The 15,978-nt window shown below is 42.8% G+C and overlaps 3 protein-coding genes and 1 long non-coding RNA gene across 5 annotated transcripts; 2 read left to right on the top strand and 2 right to left on the bottom strand.

Annotated features, from left to right (window-relative positions):
- The first annotated feature begins 366 nt into the window (after nucleotides 1-366).
- On the top strand, nucleotides 367-3,528 carry LOC9660222 (probable methyltransferase PMT23). The gene is made up of 10 exons (XM_024670035.1): nucleotides 367-756; nucleotides 838-1,347; nucleotides 1,398-1,547; nucleotides 1,602-1,872; nucleotides 1,931-2,041; nucleotides 2,092-2,266; nucleotides 2,324-2,596; nucleotides 2,652-2,846; nucleotides 2,919-3,146; nucleotides 3,217-3,528. The coding sequence occupies exons 1-9, from the start codon at nucleotides 367-369 to the stop codon at nucleotides 3,118-3,120; spliced, it is 2,277 nt and encodes a 758-aa protein (XP_024525803.1). The 3' UTR covers nucleotides 3,121-3,146; nucleotides 3,217-3,528.
- A 61-nt stretch (nucleotides 3,529-3,589) lies between these two features.
- LOC9659034 (alkylated DNA repair protein alkB homolog 8) lies at nucleotides 3,590-4,587 on the top strand. Of its 2 annotated transcripts, none has more exons than XM_024669647.1 (5): nucleotides 3,590-3,720; nucleotides 3,770-3,867; nucleotides 3,923-3,954; nucleotides 4,013-4,183; nucleotides 4,267-4,587. In XM_024669647.1, exons 1-5 carry the CDS (start codon nucleotides 3,629-3,631, stop codon nucleotides 4,546-4,548), a joined length of 675 nt encoding a protein of 224 aa, XP_024525415.1. In that variant the 5' UTR covers nucleotides 3,590-3,628; the 3' UTR covers nucleotides 4,549-4,587. The 2 variants fall into 2 exon arrangements, with proteins under 2 accessions (XP_024525415.1, XP_024525414.1); XM_024669646.1 differs by having other exon boundaries at nucleotides 3,920-3,954.
- Nucleotides 4,588-5,660: 1,073 nt separating this feature from the next.
- On the bottom strand, nucleotides 5,661-8,187 carry LOC9659033 (cytochrome P450 78A4). Its single transcript, XM_002964831.2, has 3 exons — nucleotides 7,985-8,187; nucleotides 6,895-7,903; nucleotides 5,661-6,598 (listed from the first exon to the last, which is right to left on the bottom strand). The coding sequence occupies exons 1-3, from the start codon at nucleotides 8,185-8,187 to the stop codon at nucleotides 5,969-5,971; spliced, it is 1,842 nt and encodes a 613-aa protein (XP_002964877.2). The 3' UTR covers nucleotides 5,661-5,968.
- Nucleotides 8,188-10,280: 2,093 nt separating this feature from the next.
- Nucleotides 10,281-10,748, bottom strand: LOC112344661. Its single transcript, XR_002991800.1, has 3 exons — nucleotides 10,668-10,748; nucleotides 10,488-10,532; nucleotides 10,281-10,422 (listed from the first exon to the last, which is right to left on the bottom strand). It is a non-coding gene; the product is annotated as an uncharacterized LOC112344661 (long non-coding RNA).
- Nucleotides 10,749-15,978: the final 5,230 nt, after the last annotated feature.

Raw genomic sequence — 15,978 nt, 5'->3', positions numbered from 1 at the left:
TGTCTATTAAACTCTAGAGCAAGCCAAATGAGCTCGAGGATTTGTGACTGACAGAGAGGAGGAGGAGGAAGGGATCCCATCGCCGCGGCGCCGCTCGAGGTGCGAGCTCTCGGATCGGCTGGAGCTGCAAGATCCGGTAAGGCGCTGCTAAACTCTGGATCGATCGGGGTGTATTTCCCGAGGGTTTTGCTCGCATTGCTTGCGCATTGTAGCTAGGAAACAAAATGTAGCTCCGTGTGCCAGCATTCACGGGTTTGGATCTGGCGGTGAGCGAAATCCTCGTTGGAAAGATCGATCCATCCTTGATTTTCCTTTTTTTTTTTTAAGATCTTATATTTTTCTTACAGGAACTCGAGGAGCTCGAAGATGAGGGTGGCAAAACCAATGCGCGACAGGCGCAAGACGCCGATGTACTATCTGATCACGGGCGTTTTCGCAGCGATTTTGATCCTTGCCGCCATAGCGTTCTTCCGGTCTCCGTCAGAACAAGGTACCGAGGTTGTTCCACAAACGAATGAAGCGGCGTCACAGATGGGTTCCCGGGAGAATTCTCCGTCCGAGGCTCGAGAGGGTGAGGTGACGAAGGAGTCCGAGAAGGAGTCCGACTTTGAACAAGAGATGGATGCTACCGAGGAGAAAAATCTCGAAGATAAACAACAAGCTGACCACGAAAAAGATGGTGACAAGGTTGATGGCGAGAAGAAGGACGACACACCTGTGGATAATGGAGAGCAGAAGAAAGACTCGGATGCCCCGGTGGAAGAAGATGCGAAAGAAGATGAAGAGAAAGAAGACGGAGACAAGAAAGAAGACGAAGACAAGAAAGAAGAACAGAAGGATGAGGATAAGGGAGAAGAAAAGAAAGTTGAGGACAAGGAAGAAGAGAAAAAAGACGAAGAGACTCAAAGCAAGGATGCCACGGAGAAGAAAGATGATTCCGACACTGCTACTATCGAGGAGCTGGGGACAAACAAAACGGAGTTAGAGCTGACTGTCGAAAACAAAGAGGTTTCCAACACTTGGACAAGTCAAGCCAATGAGTCCAAGCAGGAGATGAAGAAGGAGGATGTTCTTCCAAGTGCTGATCAGCAAACAGAAAAAAAACCCGAGGAGAAGCAACCCGAACAATCGCCAATTGATATGGAGTGGAAACTTTGCAGTTTCTCCAACGCCGCTGATTATATTCCGTGCCTGGACAACCAGAAAGCTATTAAGAAGTTGAGGTCAAGAAGCCACTACGAGCACCGGGAGCGGCATTGCCCAACTGGAGACGATATTAAAAAATGCCTCGCACCTCTTCCATCAGGATACCAGGCTCATGTCAACTGGCCACAAAGCCGAAAGCAGGTATGCGAATTCGTTTTTCCGAGCATATGATTTAGCAAAATTTGCTACAGGTCTGGTACAGCAACGTCCCTCATCCTGGATTAGTGTCGTATAAGAAGGACCAAAACTGGGTGAAAAAGAAAGACGACCTTCTTCTTTTTCCTGGCGGTGGAACTCAATTTAAACAAGGAGCTCAGCGCTACATTGACTTCATCCAGATTGTAAGTTTCTGTTGTCTGTTGCTAGCTTAGACTAATAGAGTAAATGTTTTGCAGAGTCTTCCAGATATTGCATGGGGGAAGCACGTTCGCACCGTGCTTGATGTTGGCTGTGGCGTCGCAAGTTTTGGAGGCTTTTTGTTTGACAAGAACGTTATTACCATGTCATTCGCTCCAAAAGACGAACACGAAGCTCAGGTTCAGCTAGCTTTGGAGCGTGGAATTCCAGCAATTCTCGCGGTCATGGGAACGCAGAGGCTGGTTTATCCTAGCTATGCTTACGATATCGCACACTGTGCTCGCTGCAGAGTTCCATGGCATGTAGATGGTACGCACATTTTTGTATAGTTCAAAGGACTTTCTTAACATTTTCTTTCTTGAAACAGGTGGTAGACTTCTTTTGGAGCTCAATCGCCTCATTCGTCCGGGAGGATACTTCGTCTGGTCGGCCACTCCAGTGTACAAAAACGAACCAGAAGATGTACAGATATGGAAAGGTACGATCTCGCCTTTACCATCCAAGCTCTGACGAGGTGGTTTTGTGCAGACACGAAGGCCTTAGCTGACAATATGTGCTGGAAGATGATTGTGAAACAGCGGGATCCTAAAACAGGGGTCGGGATTGCCATCTTTCAAAAGCCCAAAGACAACACTTGCTACCAGAAACGACAGAAGAACGAGCCACCTATGTGTGACGAATCAGACAATCGAGATGCTGCATGGTAAGCAAGATCGTTCTCCCTCTCTCTCTATCTTATTCATGAGCTCTCCTTTACCAGGTACGTTCCCATGCAAAGTTGTCTTCACAAGATCCCCGAAGGAGACGGTATCCGTGGCACTAGATGGCCACAGGAGTGGCCCCAGAGGGTGAATGCAACGCCGGACTGGCTTGGAACCATTCCAAAAGGATTGTTTGGAAAGCCAGCGGTGGAAGAGTTTGAATCCGACACGATACACTGGCAGCATGTCGTCCAGAAATCCTACGCACGCGGCCTTGAGATCGACTGGACTGTAATTCGGAACGTCATGGATATGAAAGCGGGATATGGAGGGTAAGTTTGAGCTCGAGACAACTTTAGCAGCTAGCTAACCTTGTAAACTTTCCAGATTTGCTGCTGCTCTCGTGGGATACCCAGTCTGGGTCCTCAACGTGGTTCCAGTCACTGAGCCTGATACACTGCCGATTATCACCGACCGTGGTTTGATAGGACAGTATCACGACTGGTGTGAGTCTTTCAGCACATATCCTCGCACGTATGACCTGCTGCACGCGGACCATCTGTTTTCACGCTTGAAACAGAGGTAACAGTGAAAGTTGGAGTTCGCTCACTTAGCTGTAGTTCTAAAACCTGGAATCTTTACTCGGTCTTGCAGCTGCGGTGTTGTCAACACGGTGGTGGAGATGGACAGGATTTTAAGGCCCGGCGGCTGGGGGATTTTCCGAGACACCACGACGATTCTGGGGGAGATCGAGCCGCTCCTGAAGTCACTCCATTGGGAAATCCGCGTGTCATACACACAGGAGCAGGAGCAGCTGATCGCCGCCCAGAAAACTTCCTGGAGACCATCCAGCTGAGCTGAAAGATCATATCGGAATCAGAGGTGAGCTACCATCTCTTTCTTTTCTTTTCTTTTCTTCTCGTTACAAGAGCTCCGTTTATTCTCTGAGCAGCATCGGAGTTAAACGAGAGAACCACTATTCACCAAGGAAAAGCTACATTCCATTAAACAAGACCAGGAGTTCTTTATGGATCAATCCAGGCGCCAGCTGAAACAACGCGACTCCAACCAAGGCATCATGGACGCGCATAGCATGAAACGAAGCGCGATTTTATGGATGGCTCGAGAAACCAAGCACAACCGTGCTTCGTTCCAGGCTATGAGCTCCCACCGCCTTGAAAAATCCTTGAAAGTCTATCTATCCTCGGCTCGATCGAGAGAGAGTGCGCATTTAAAGCCAAAAGGGGTTTTTCTTGAGAGGTAATCTAGGCAGTCTCGGATTTTCACTCTAGCCTGGCCTGTGACGTGTCATGCTCACTTGACGTGGAGGCTACGTGTGTTGACACGTCACTTTGGGTTTTCCTATGGAGGACGAGGCGGCGGTGAGGAATCTCTTGTGTGCCGTGTTTGGGGATTCCGAAGATGATAGTGGCGAGGATGGGATCTTCTCCGAGAGGCAAGTTTGCGATTTGATTTTTCTATGTTTTTTTGATCGATGTTTGTAGACAATGGGAGCATGTAGAGGAGGTCGAGGGTCTTTGGATATGTCGAGATTTTCTTTCCAATCACGAACAACAGGAGCTTATAGACGACATTGAGGCTGGTAAATCTACTGTCTTCGATTGGGTTTTTCTGTTTAGATTTTGATGTTGTAGTAGAGTCATGGTTTACAAACCCAAACGAAAATCAGGTGGTTTTTCTTCGCTTTGTTTTTGTGTGTTGATTTGCTAACCTTTCTAACCTTCCAGGCAATGAGATTTGGAGGCTTGCCTTTGTGGGCGTTGAATCTATCAGCTCTCGTACATAGCTGTGTGCTCGAAGAGCAGCTCTCCAAAAGGTCCAAGATCTTGGCTCGAGAAGTTATATCCAGAGAGCCATTGTTCGATCAAATGATCGTGAATTCTTACAAGCCTTTGGAGGTCAGTGTATATATATACATTTCTAAAATCTTTGTTCGTGAGAAAAAATGAACCGACTTTTGGTGGTTGTTTGCTTTCGAAAGGGAATAGGTGCTCACGTTGATCTCTTGCGTTTCGAGGATGGAATCGTGATCTTGTCGCTGGTATCCTCCAGAGTTATGACTTTTAAAAGCTGCGAGGATGGCTCCAGAAAAGTGGGAGTGCTGCTTCGTCCGGGTGATTTGCTCGTCATGTCTGGAGAGGCCAGATACGGCTGGACGCACGAAATCAACACAAACCCCGCGCAGCAAATCTGGGATGGAGTTCCAGTGCCGCAAGAAAGCAGGATCTCGGTCACGCTTCGAAGATTATGCCGCCAAAACTAAGATTATTCCTATGAACTTGGGAGTCAGTCAGTCAATCCAGGAACACTCCACATGAGGATCTTCCTCCCGTCGTGTGCCAAGAACTTACAAAACAATATCACCCTCCGCTTGTGGAGTTGCGAAGAATTGAACTTGCTCGTTCTCTCGAATCACATGATGTTTGGTTGGCTTATATGGTTCACAAAGACTCGATTATTCTAACGCTCATTCCATATTCCATTTGGTTCGCATGTTTCAAGGTGAATGTGGACGGCTTGTCGCAACATACCTTCGACTTGGACAGGAACACGAAACTCACAAATCAAAGATTCGAATCACGCCAACCATTCACTCGGACGATAGCGTATGAATCTCATGAACAAAACCTTAATGACAAAATGTCTGGATCGCTAGCTCTTATCATGGCATGTTACCAGATCTCACCGTTTCTTGATCAAATTTTCCAAAGCATCTTCCGGCACATGTTGGTCGACACAAATTCTGAAAAGTCAGCGCAGAGTGGACTCAAAGTAAACGGTTGACTACAACACAGGTGCCAAAGTTTTAGCACGATCGCGAGATATATCAAGCACATGAAGGTCTATACATCAAAGATCATGATACTTATGTATGGTTTTTCAAAATGGGGAGACCACGCATCGCAATTATCGATCAAGCATGAATGAAAGCTCTTGCACTTCCATTACATAGCACATGTAGATATTTTCGCGAGAGAACACTGCCTTTCCGCCAAAATCTCTTTCCCGGTGAGTGGCGAGCAATGAAAATCAAAGACACAGCAATCTTTCCTCGATTTGTCTCGATTGTGGATCCGGCAGTTAGTCGGTTTTGCTTGTTCAATCAATCATTCTTTTGGGCTTGCTTGATTCCAGAGCGAGAAAAAATAAAGGGAAGCTCTCGCTCTCGATCGATCAGATCGACTATTTGTATTGTACGAGCAACAAACAGCAAAAAAAAAGAAAAAAAGAACCAAAAAGTGTTTTTTTTTTGTTGTTTCGATCGAGAGCGAGCTCGCAGAAAATTTCTTCAAGCTTAACAGTAGCATCCAAAAGCCACTTTCGGACAGGTTGACGACAAAACGCACGAATCAGCAGAAGCAACCAAAGAAACAGTTCTCTAGAAGATGCAAGTTTTATACAGAAGAAAGACCCCAAGTACAAAAAAAGGGGACTTTTCGATCTCTGGAGACACTTCCAATCCAGAGATCTCGAGCCCGAAAGTCAGCAAAATCTCTAAGAACGAAAGGAACTAAGTGCAAGAAAACGAAAGAACCAAAGCTCTCGCAAGACTGAAGAGAGGATGACGATGCATTTTTACAAATGCTCAGGTTGGTGGTGCTGCTGATCTCTTCACTTTTCTCATCCTTGTTTGATCTTCCCTGCTGAAACCACCCAAGACGACGATGATACTTGAGAACTTGTCACGAGCTGGCAGCGATCGGGCACCTCTCCACAGCACCAACACTCAGCGGATTCACCATCTCGCACGAAAGCTTGAGGACTTCGCTGAGATCCACGGGACGCTCCTTGTCCTCCACAAACTCAAACCTTTCGACGAGCTTGGCGAGCCAAAGACCCACAGTAGCGAGCCCGAGAGCTCGGCCGGGGCACACCCTTCGTCCAGCTCCAAACGGTGCCAGCCTCAGGTCGGTCCCCTTGACATCAAACTCCACACCGAGGAACCTGTCCGGGACGAACAGCTCGGGCTCGCTCCACACGGCCGGGTCGTGCGTGATCGACCACATGTTAACCATGGCGGTGGTACCGCGCGGTACGTGGTGGCCGGCGATGGTAACGTCCTGGGTGGAGAGGCGAGCCCACGAGAGGAGGGGACCGGGTGGATGGAGGCGGAGAGTTTCCTTGACCACGGCCTGGAGTAGCGGCATTCTTGCGACATCCTGATCGGAGAGTGGCGATGGTGGCGATTTCTTGGACTGGAGCTCCTCGATCTCGTGGTAGAGGCGGCGCTGGATTTCTGGATGGAGGACCAGCTCCGCGAGCATCCATTCCGTGAGGATTGCAGTGGTGTCAGTGCCGCGGAAGATCATCTCCTGAAAGAAGGAAAAAGAAGATTTTTGTAAGAATTGGATCGATCAAAGAGAAGAACTCTGAAAAAGCATTCGATCGAAACTTTGGGAGAAAGAAAGAGTGAGTGATCGATTGAGACTAGCAAGGAACTTGGATCACGAAAGAAAGTAGAAGAGGAAAGAAGAAAGCTTGGAAAAGAAAAGATATGACTCGGATCAAAGGAAGAGCTTTTCCTCTTTTCTAGCCAAGAACAGAGAGCAATCAATCGATCAGGAAGAAACAAAGCTATGGTGGAAAGAATCGTGCAAGCTTTGCTTACCCAGAGCACAGCGATCATATCCTGGTCCTGTAGCTTCTCCTCGCCGCTCAAATTCAGCAGCACGTCCACGAAATCGGAGCTCTCCCGATCATCGCCGCCGCTGCGCGCCTGGCGGTGCTCGTCGATGATCGCCTGGACGAACTTCTGGACGCGAGGGACGAGCTTGGAACAGCGCTCCTGGATCGAGTGGGGGTCCACATTGATCGCCCGGAGCAGGGGAAGATGATCCGACCAGTTGAAAGCTCCCAGGAGCTCGAATCCCTCTCGCACCATCGCCTGGAGCTCCGCCTCCTCGGCGCCGCTGTAGCACCGCCCAAACACACCCTGCATCACATTGGCCAAGGAGGCACGCTGGAGGAATCCACGAATCCCGACGCTCTTGCCATGATCCTTGCCGGCGGCGCTGGCGATGGCATCGATCATCACCTCGGTGTGGCGCTGGCGCTGCGGCTCGTGGGCGGCGATCCTCCGCGGAGAGAAGAGGTGATTGGCGGCGATCCGGCGGAGGCCACGCCAGTAATCGCCGTAGGGGGCGAAGCCGATAGCGCGGCCAAACAGGAGCTCCGCTGCCGATTGCTTGAGAGGACGATCCGCGAAGGCAGCGCTGGTGAGGATCTCCCGCGCCACTTCGGGAGCGCTAGTGATGACCACGCGCGTGGAGCCGAGGCTGAGCGCCATGAGCTTGCGCGCGCCGTGCGCGATCGAGAGGCTCCTCAGGCGGTGGTGCGCGAGATCGCCCATCTCCAGCAGCGATCCAAGGACTGGCAGACCGCGTGGCCCCGGGATGGTGCTGGATCGATCCGCCCACGCGCATCCCCCACGGCTAGTCCAGCGGAAGATCGCCACCGCCGCGGCAAGGACCGCGCCCAGCGCGAGCAGCAGCGGCAGGAAACTCGGCGCATTGGAATGGATCAGCGGCAGGAGGTAGAAGAGCAAATCCTGGCGATCGGCCTTGGAATCCATGGCTCGCTCGCTAAGAACACACTGGTAGGGGCAAAGGAGAAGAGCGCTACTAAAGCTCACTCACACCACAGAGTTTAAAAGCATATGCCCAAACTGGGTACCTCTTCTAGACTCTTTACTTTTTTACCTTGTTACTGACTGACCGGTCGCTTTTATAGTAAAACTTTCATCCGCCATTTGACGGTTGACGGCCGTGAAAATATTCCACGGCGGCGCATGACTGATCACGCCCAGCCTGACACGTGTGTGGCGGCGGGCCGTTGGATAGTTGGTGCCTGCGGTGGAGATTGGGCGCCGCCGCCACCACGCTGGATTCACCGTGCCAGTCATAATCAACGCGTACCGCGGCTCTTAATAATCGGGGAATATAATCTGCTTCTTAGCGAGATCAATGCTCCAAATCTCTTTGAGGAATTGACTGGGAATAATCTACGTTAAGTACAAGGTATGATTGGGGACGGGCTGGAATTTTAGCTTTGTAAACTCTGGTATCTAGCATGAAGTCTTTCAAGCAACGGAACCAGGAATAAGTCATGGATCCATGGATCAATCGACTGAATAATTGATTCAAAGAATGGCGGTCAATTTTGGGCTGTATTGCAGCTCCAAGTCTTTATACTTTAATGAAGCAAAATTTGATCTTTGATTCCTGCTTTGTTGGGGCAAAGAAAGCAGAAACCATCTCTGGCTTCCCTACTTAACAACGAGGACTGCTTAACTTTTGACTTTGGAAAAGTGCTTGTCCATTAACCTGGGGAGCACTCTCACTCGATCTCGCTTGAAGAAAAGCTCTTAGTTATATCAAAGCCCAGAACGAAACTCTCTCTCTTCCAAGGTCCAGAAAACTCCTCCCAAAAAGCTAAAGAGAGGTGGCGCCCAGCAGGTTATCATCGCAGTTGGCAATTTGCGTGTTTATGTGTTTCTTTGCCATGAATCAAAGTGCACACCAGCTAAGGAGAAAAAGAAAGAAAAAATAAGATCCATTCCATGAACCTCTCATGAAGCTTCCGTTTTCGAGCCCCAGAAGTTTGGCAGATCGACAAAGATGAGATCCAATCGCCCAATCCCATGTCTACCAATTTGCTATACTTGAGAGATGGATTGCTCACTCTTTTTCTCTTTAGTTATGGCTGTGATCGAAGTCAATCATGGATGATCGTATAAGATTCCAACGCCAATTTCGCATTTCGGCCCCTCACCTTATAATGTGTTGACATTCCTGATATCTATGAGGAGTGGTTCTTCCTTTTTATTTTTCTCACCCCTTTTGGCGGCGTGTCCAGTGCTCTCAAGCTTGCCACATTTTCCCTTTGCTAACATTCCACTCAATAACAGAAACACCCCACCACGAGGAACACTACTCGTCGCAACTTTGGCCTATCCATTGGCCACCATAGCTTTTCTCCACAAATCCTTTTCCACTCACTGCTCGCTTGTTGCATGATTGCAAAAGGGTGGCAGAAGCGAGATGATTAGGGATGATTCCCTTTCCCCCATGCAATGTACACATGTGGTTGTTGATGAGGCCACAAAGAAGCAAAGTTCCAAGAGTTATCCTCGCCCAACCTCCAGTTTCAAGGAATCTTGGCTTCGATCCGCTCAGGCACTGTTGCTGCTGCTGCTGGCTAAGATCGATCGAGTGCAAACTGCAAGAGCGTGGCCAATTCAAATCACAACACGTGAAACGAATCAAATGATGTCAAAAGTTGGCGATCTCGACTTTTAAGTGCAAATGCCGTGATCCGGCAAATGCTGCTAATGCGAGGAAATTACATGGGAGAGCGGTAGTCTACCCATTTTTAAGATTAGTTTTTGCATTATGAGGGAGGTGGGGAACGAAGAAAGATCACGAGGGCGGGGCCTATGGATTGTGCGTGTGTGTAGCTCTCCTGGATTGACACATATGCAGCTTTAACCTCCAGCAGGAAACTTCGGATCTCGAAAGCGAGATTTTGGAGTGGCCCATTTATCCATCTCTTTTCTCGCATTATTTGTGTCACAGCCACAACTGTGGCTTGAGGCGATTGACAACGAATATCCATGTTAACAATGTGCCTGGGCTGTACAAGTCCAACCTTTTTGGAGTGCACTACCTAATAATGTGTATACTGAATGCTCTTTCTTTTTTTTCTGTCTTGCCTTTTATTTTTGCTCTAAGAGAGAGAGGATTCCATTCCAGAACGTCGGTGGGTGATCAATCAGATTTATGCAAAGAAATTGTAGTTTCATGCCAGAAGTTGTGCTTCAAGTCAAACCTGAAAGTTCCACATTTCATCAAGAAATATTCCATTATGTGAAAGAGTTCATGGTTGAACTCTTTTCCTCTCAATTCCTAAGCTCCACCCATCAGGGAACCCTGGCTTAAAACCCACACCTGGAAGAGGAAAAAAAGTCTATTTTTACTTCCTAAAGCTGAAGATGGATGGGTCAAGCAAACATTGATTAAGCTGGAGCGAATCAGAAATGAAGTGAATTCCTGTCACGAACTTTCATTCCAGGTCTAAGAACATCATTTGAGCTGCTGGAAATGCAATAGCAGCTGTGGAAGAGATTACCAGCAAGGCTCTGTTAAGAGACAGTCAATGCTATATTTTAAATTCAATGGCACCTTGCTTGTTTAGAATACGCACCATAAGGAAGACAAATGCTTTGGCAAGGCGGGACCTCCTCCATCCCTGCATCCAGCAAATAGCAAACAGTCAGCTCCCTCACATCCACGGAGGAAGAACACCAAAACCAGGAGCTCAAAGTCTTCCACCCGGACCATGCTTGGAACCCTCGGCTGGCTCTCTAGCTCGAATTGGGCTTACCTCACGGAAAAGCTCGTGCGTCGACGTCCCGAGACTGGCCACATTCCCACACTCTCATCGATGATAGAACCTAGAGTGGAAGAAAATGAGCCGGGCAACGATTTTGGAAGGCTTTGGCAAGTTCCATTGCCAGTTCTGCGGACGGGCAGGATCGCTCCACGCTGGCGCCGCCGCCGTAGATGGGTATGACGTCAGCGTCCGAGACGGCGCCAGCCTTGGACACGTGCCCGAAGCTCATTGGCCCGCTAAAAACATCCATTAAAGTTTTTCACAGAACCATAGTTTGAGGACGAATAATACTGTTAGCATAAAAAGAAATTTTTAGTATTATAGATAGATTAGTAATGCCAAGGAAATGTTGGGTGAATACTCAATATATAATTTTGGAAGAAATATAAATAAAGTTTAAAAACTAATATTTAATATATTATTACACAAAATTTGTGTTTAGTTTAAGAGGAATGAAGTTATACTTATTTCTAGATTATTTGTAGCCAGAAATTTCAAATTTTTTCTTGTTATTTTTAAAATACCTATGATGCAAAATATTTATAACCAAATATGAATAAGTATGAGAAAACTATTCTAAGGGCTCGAATTGGTCTATAAAGGTTGTTAGGTCTGATTAGTGATATAGTTTGTTACTAAAGCTATTTTTTACAAGAAAAATTATACTCCAAAACAATTTATTATTTCATAATGTCTTAGCTAGTTGGTTGTATTAAACTTTTCTGAAGATTCTTATTTTTGTTAAGACTCAAGATTCTTTTGAAATAATTTTAGTAAAATAGTAAACACAAAAAATAATAAATACTTACTAATATTGCTAATTATTTATATTTATCCACTAAATTCAGATAAGTTAAATTATTTAAAATAGTATTTAAAATATTAAATGGTAGTTATTCATAAGATGGTTAAGTATCACATTCATGTATTTAATAAGCTTGTATTTCTGGATACTAAAATGGGATTATTTGATTGTTAAAACTCCAATTTAGCTGTCACATAAGATAGTCTAAAAAGTCTGAAATTAGAAAATAAAATAATAATTATAAATTACCTTAAATTAATTTTAAATACTAGAATAATATTATTTTGGTAATATTTAATAATAATTGATTATATAAATGTATAAAATATAGTAATATATATAGCCTTATCTTATATAGAAGAGTGAGTGGTCTAAATTAAAATTAATTTGATCCAATCAAAATCCCACTACACTAATAATAATATACAATATTGTAACTATACATTTAAACTTCCTCTTAGAAGGATAAAAGGCAATTAAAGTGTTTTTGTTAATGGGTTAGGATCTAAAAGAACATTAAGAAGAGGCATTAGTGGATTTATAGGCAGTGCAACTAAGTGTAATTCACCTGTTGCACATATATAATTTTTGAAAGATTAATTTATTGAATATTGTGCCAAACTTTATAAATTTGAAGTCTAACTTACCAAAATACATGATATGGTCCCTTCTATTGGGCAAGGAGCTTTTAAACAAACTAAAATTGGGAAAATGAATTAATATTTAATAATCTCGTGAGTTTATATAATGAAGCACCAATGGAACTCTATACCCTTGTGACATATAAATATCAAACCAATATGATATATACTTTCAAAATGGTGATGATTTTAAAGAATATCAACATCAATAAGTTTTATATCATGTATGATTGCCCCTGATGCAAGTTGATGACCATTAACAAATATTGGCATGATAATAATGTGGAAGAGGTCATAATTTTATGCTAGGAGCTAAAGCAAACTCCCAATTATGAAATTTGCATTAGCTCCACTATCCCCTAAGGCAATAAAATGGAAAGATGCAATACAAGCCTAAAGAACAATAAAGAGATAAAACAACCTTAAATGTGCTAGTCTTTGTTTCTCTATAGCATAGGTTAGGGGCTGCATTTATCATGGACATCTTTAGGCAATTAGCAACACTATGGTCTAGATCACCATAATAGAGATATAGATGGTTGTTGGTGCAATATTATTATTTCACAGATGTGAGGTGGTAGACAACTAAAAACATTAATTTGCATGGATGCTACATTATTGCCATCCGAATGAGGTGGTGTAAAGGAAATATATTGTGCTATTTATTGAACTACCATTCATAATATGGTCATTCAAGTTGTTCTTAGAGCCCATTTTCATAATGAACTGCAAGATTGATGGTTGTAAGGAACAAACTCTTTAAAATATCATAGGCTAAATGATCCCAAAATCATAATTGAAATAATAAAAAATTTGGGTTAGACAAGACTAAGTTTGAAAATGAGTCCAAATATTAATATAGGTCATAGGGTGAAAGTATAAAACACTCGATCTCTTGGGTGCAAGTGTATAATAAAGAAAGTATAATAAAGAAAATGAGGCTAAGGACCAAGTCTTAAAGGAATTCTCCAATAGTATTTCCAAATTGTATTAGGGTTCAAATTGAGGGTTAATAGCCTTGGAAGTCCCTGAAGGACATACTCAAAAATAACTCCCATTTTTTGAAGGAAAAGTAAATGTAGTGTTCCCGAATAAGGTAAAATAGTGCCTATTTGAGTACTATATGGTTCATTTGTCGTCACCCCTTCCTATGGGGCTTAAGTTTTCCATTTGGGATAGAGGTGGGGTAAGATACTTATATTGGGTCATTAGGTTATAATGTTTCCTCCTGAAGTCTTGAACTATAAAATGTACTCAAGGTTTAGAATTTAAGGGTCCCATGAATAAATTTTATCATACTAAAGGATGATAAAAATTTGGAGGCTTGGTGTGTTTAACTACTTGTATTTGCAATGAATGTAGTTGAACATTAATCTAATCTATTTTGGGAAGAAAGGGGGATTGGGAAAAAGAGTTTAGGAATTTATGAAAAGATGATTAACACCTATTACTCGTGCAATGAGTAGTTGAAGCCAAATAAGACTAAGTAAAAGTTGGTATAATAAGAGTGGACTTTGACAAAAGAACTTAACTACGGCCAATGTAAAAAATAGTCAAATAAGTAAGGTAAATTGACAAATTGGGAAAGGAAAATCTTGTGGTTTATAATCAAAGCCTTTTTCTTAGTTCTAATGAAGGATAAAAGTGGATAAATGGGAAATAGCTAAAGCATAACATAAGTGAATAAAGGTGGAGATTGAATTGCCTATGGAGATAGAGCCTTTAGTTACATAAGAAGCAATGGATGAATAATCTCTATATACATAAAAAAAAATCCAATAAGGAGACTATAAACTCCTGAATTTGAACTTTTTAGGAAGTCACCTAGCCCAATATTATTCAAACCTAAGGATATTTAACCCTAAATATCTTAATACCTTTAACCAATTGGAAAAGGAGGTGCACTTTTATTTATAAACCCTTTCCCTTTATATTTAAACCTTTATAAATCATGTTTTGGTTGCTTATAGAGACTTCTAAATGTGAATTTAGAGGTGAGATGAGGTCATCTAATGCTCAATTGGACACTCTGGAAGGATAATTGGCACATATTACAGACCCTCATATGTAAATAAAAACATGATGAGAAATGGAAGAGAAAACAAAACACTATAGATATTAAAAATGTAAAAAGTATAGACCATTTGACATGTACTAAGGCTAAACTAGAATAAGTTGAGCAAATCAAGATAGAATCTATCCCATAAGCAATTCCAAAACACAAACCAAAGCCTCACTAGTCTTAAAAGTTAATAACTATAAAGGGGTGAAGGATTAGTTCTATGATATGGAAGATTATTTCTAAATATTGCAATTATCAAACTTATAAAAGGTCCCATATGCAAAAATATACTTAGTAGATAATACTAAGTTTTGGTGGAAACTAACAAAGGTTAATGAAAAATTAATGGCTACTTAGGAAGTGATGAAGGTGAAGATTAAAGTATTTTAAATTCCCCCAAATACTACTTTACATCTAAGGGATGAGTTATGTAAGCTAAGGCAAATAAAAGCATTCAAGAGTATATGAATGGATTCATGACCAAAAGGATCCTTGTCATGGATATTGACGATATAAATGCATTCTATACATTTATCTCAAGATTGCAAATTTGGGCTCGGGGCAAGATGATATATTGGAATCTGACAAATTATAAGGACATATTAGATATTGTTATCAAAGTATATTTCAATAAAAACTTATAAAAGGGAATTAAATTCATATTTAGCAAAAGATCCAAACCAAGAGGAACATATAGAAAGGGGAAATTCAAGAAGAATTATCATAAGAATGAATCCTCAAATTTCAGAAGGCAAATTCAATAGTCAAAAAGTAAGCACACATAAGAATCATGCCAAAAAGGACAAATCCACTAATAAAAAGATTAAACCCATTAATAATATATGGAACAATACAAAATTGTCTAAAGCCTTAATAAAACTACCTTTAATCTTCTCTTGAAGGGCTAATAAATGTTGTAAATGACTCTTTACCAAAGTTGCTTATTTAATGAGTAGTTTTAAGCTAAAGACTAAATCACATACCTTTATTTGAACTTCACTTAACTTAATAGCTATGTTGATTTTGGCTTTCTTCAGGTAGGGATATTTTTTTGAGAAGTATCTAGCATTGTTACAATTGTCATAAGACATAGTTTAGCAAGTCAAACTAACAATGTAATAATTGGGAGAATTGAGGATTTCAAGGTATTCAAAGCACTAATGAAGTACTTTGACAAACAAAAGTTGAAGTAAAGACATTGAAAAATGGATATGGACTTCACTATTTTGGATATAATGAGATTTGATGTGATTTTTGGGATGAATTGGTTCAATCAATTTATAATAGTCTAACATAAACAAGGTAGAAACCTAATGGTATTGGTGAATCCCCTTGGAGAATGGATCTAAGACGGATAAAAATAGGGTAAAATAGGTCTAAAGACTCTTGTTTAAATATGGTATTCAGAAAACTAAAGGAACTAAGACAATATTTTTGTGCTTATCTGGATTGAAGTTGAGGTCATACATGTTATACCTCGTTTTCATCCACTACCATGGCCTGATGCTCCTGGAAAACATCCTCATGTCCTCTACCAAAGGCTCAAAGTTCGAACTCTAGATCCATTGGTGGGGTTTATAAGAGTAGTGGAGCATCATAGGGCTTCAATGAAGTTGTTTGTGCTCACCTTTTCATTTCCTCCCTGTTTGTAAGAAGAGTTGAAGAAGGCCTTGGCCTGATGCTCCTCCTCCCCTTATTGAATCCTGAACTGCAAAAAAAAAAAAAAAACTAAGTGTGAGAATTGACAAACCACGTGAGCAGAGAGTTTTCTGGCATTGGATCTAGTGTGGTGGC

The sequence above is a fragment of the Selaginella moellendorffii genome, unplaced genomic scaffold (genome assembly GCF_000143415.4).
Source record: "Selaginella moellendorffii unplaced genomic scaffold, v1.0 SELMOscaffold_5, whole genome shotgun sequence".
NCBI lineage: Eukaryota > Viridiplantae > Streptophyta > Lycopodiopsida > Selaginellales > Selaginellaceae > Selaginella > Selaginella moellendorffii.
Note: the sequence above shows the minus strand (reverse complement) of the source record. Positions and strands in the feature narration are given on the sequence as shown.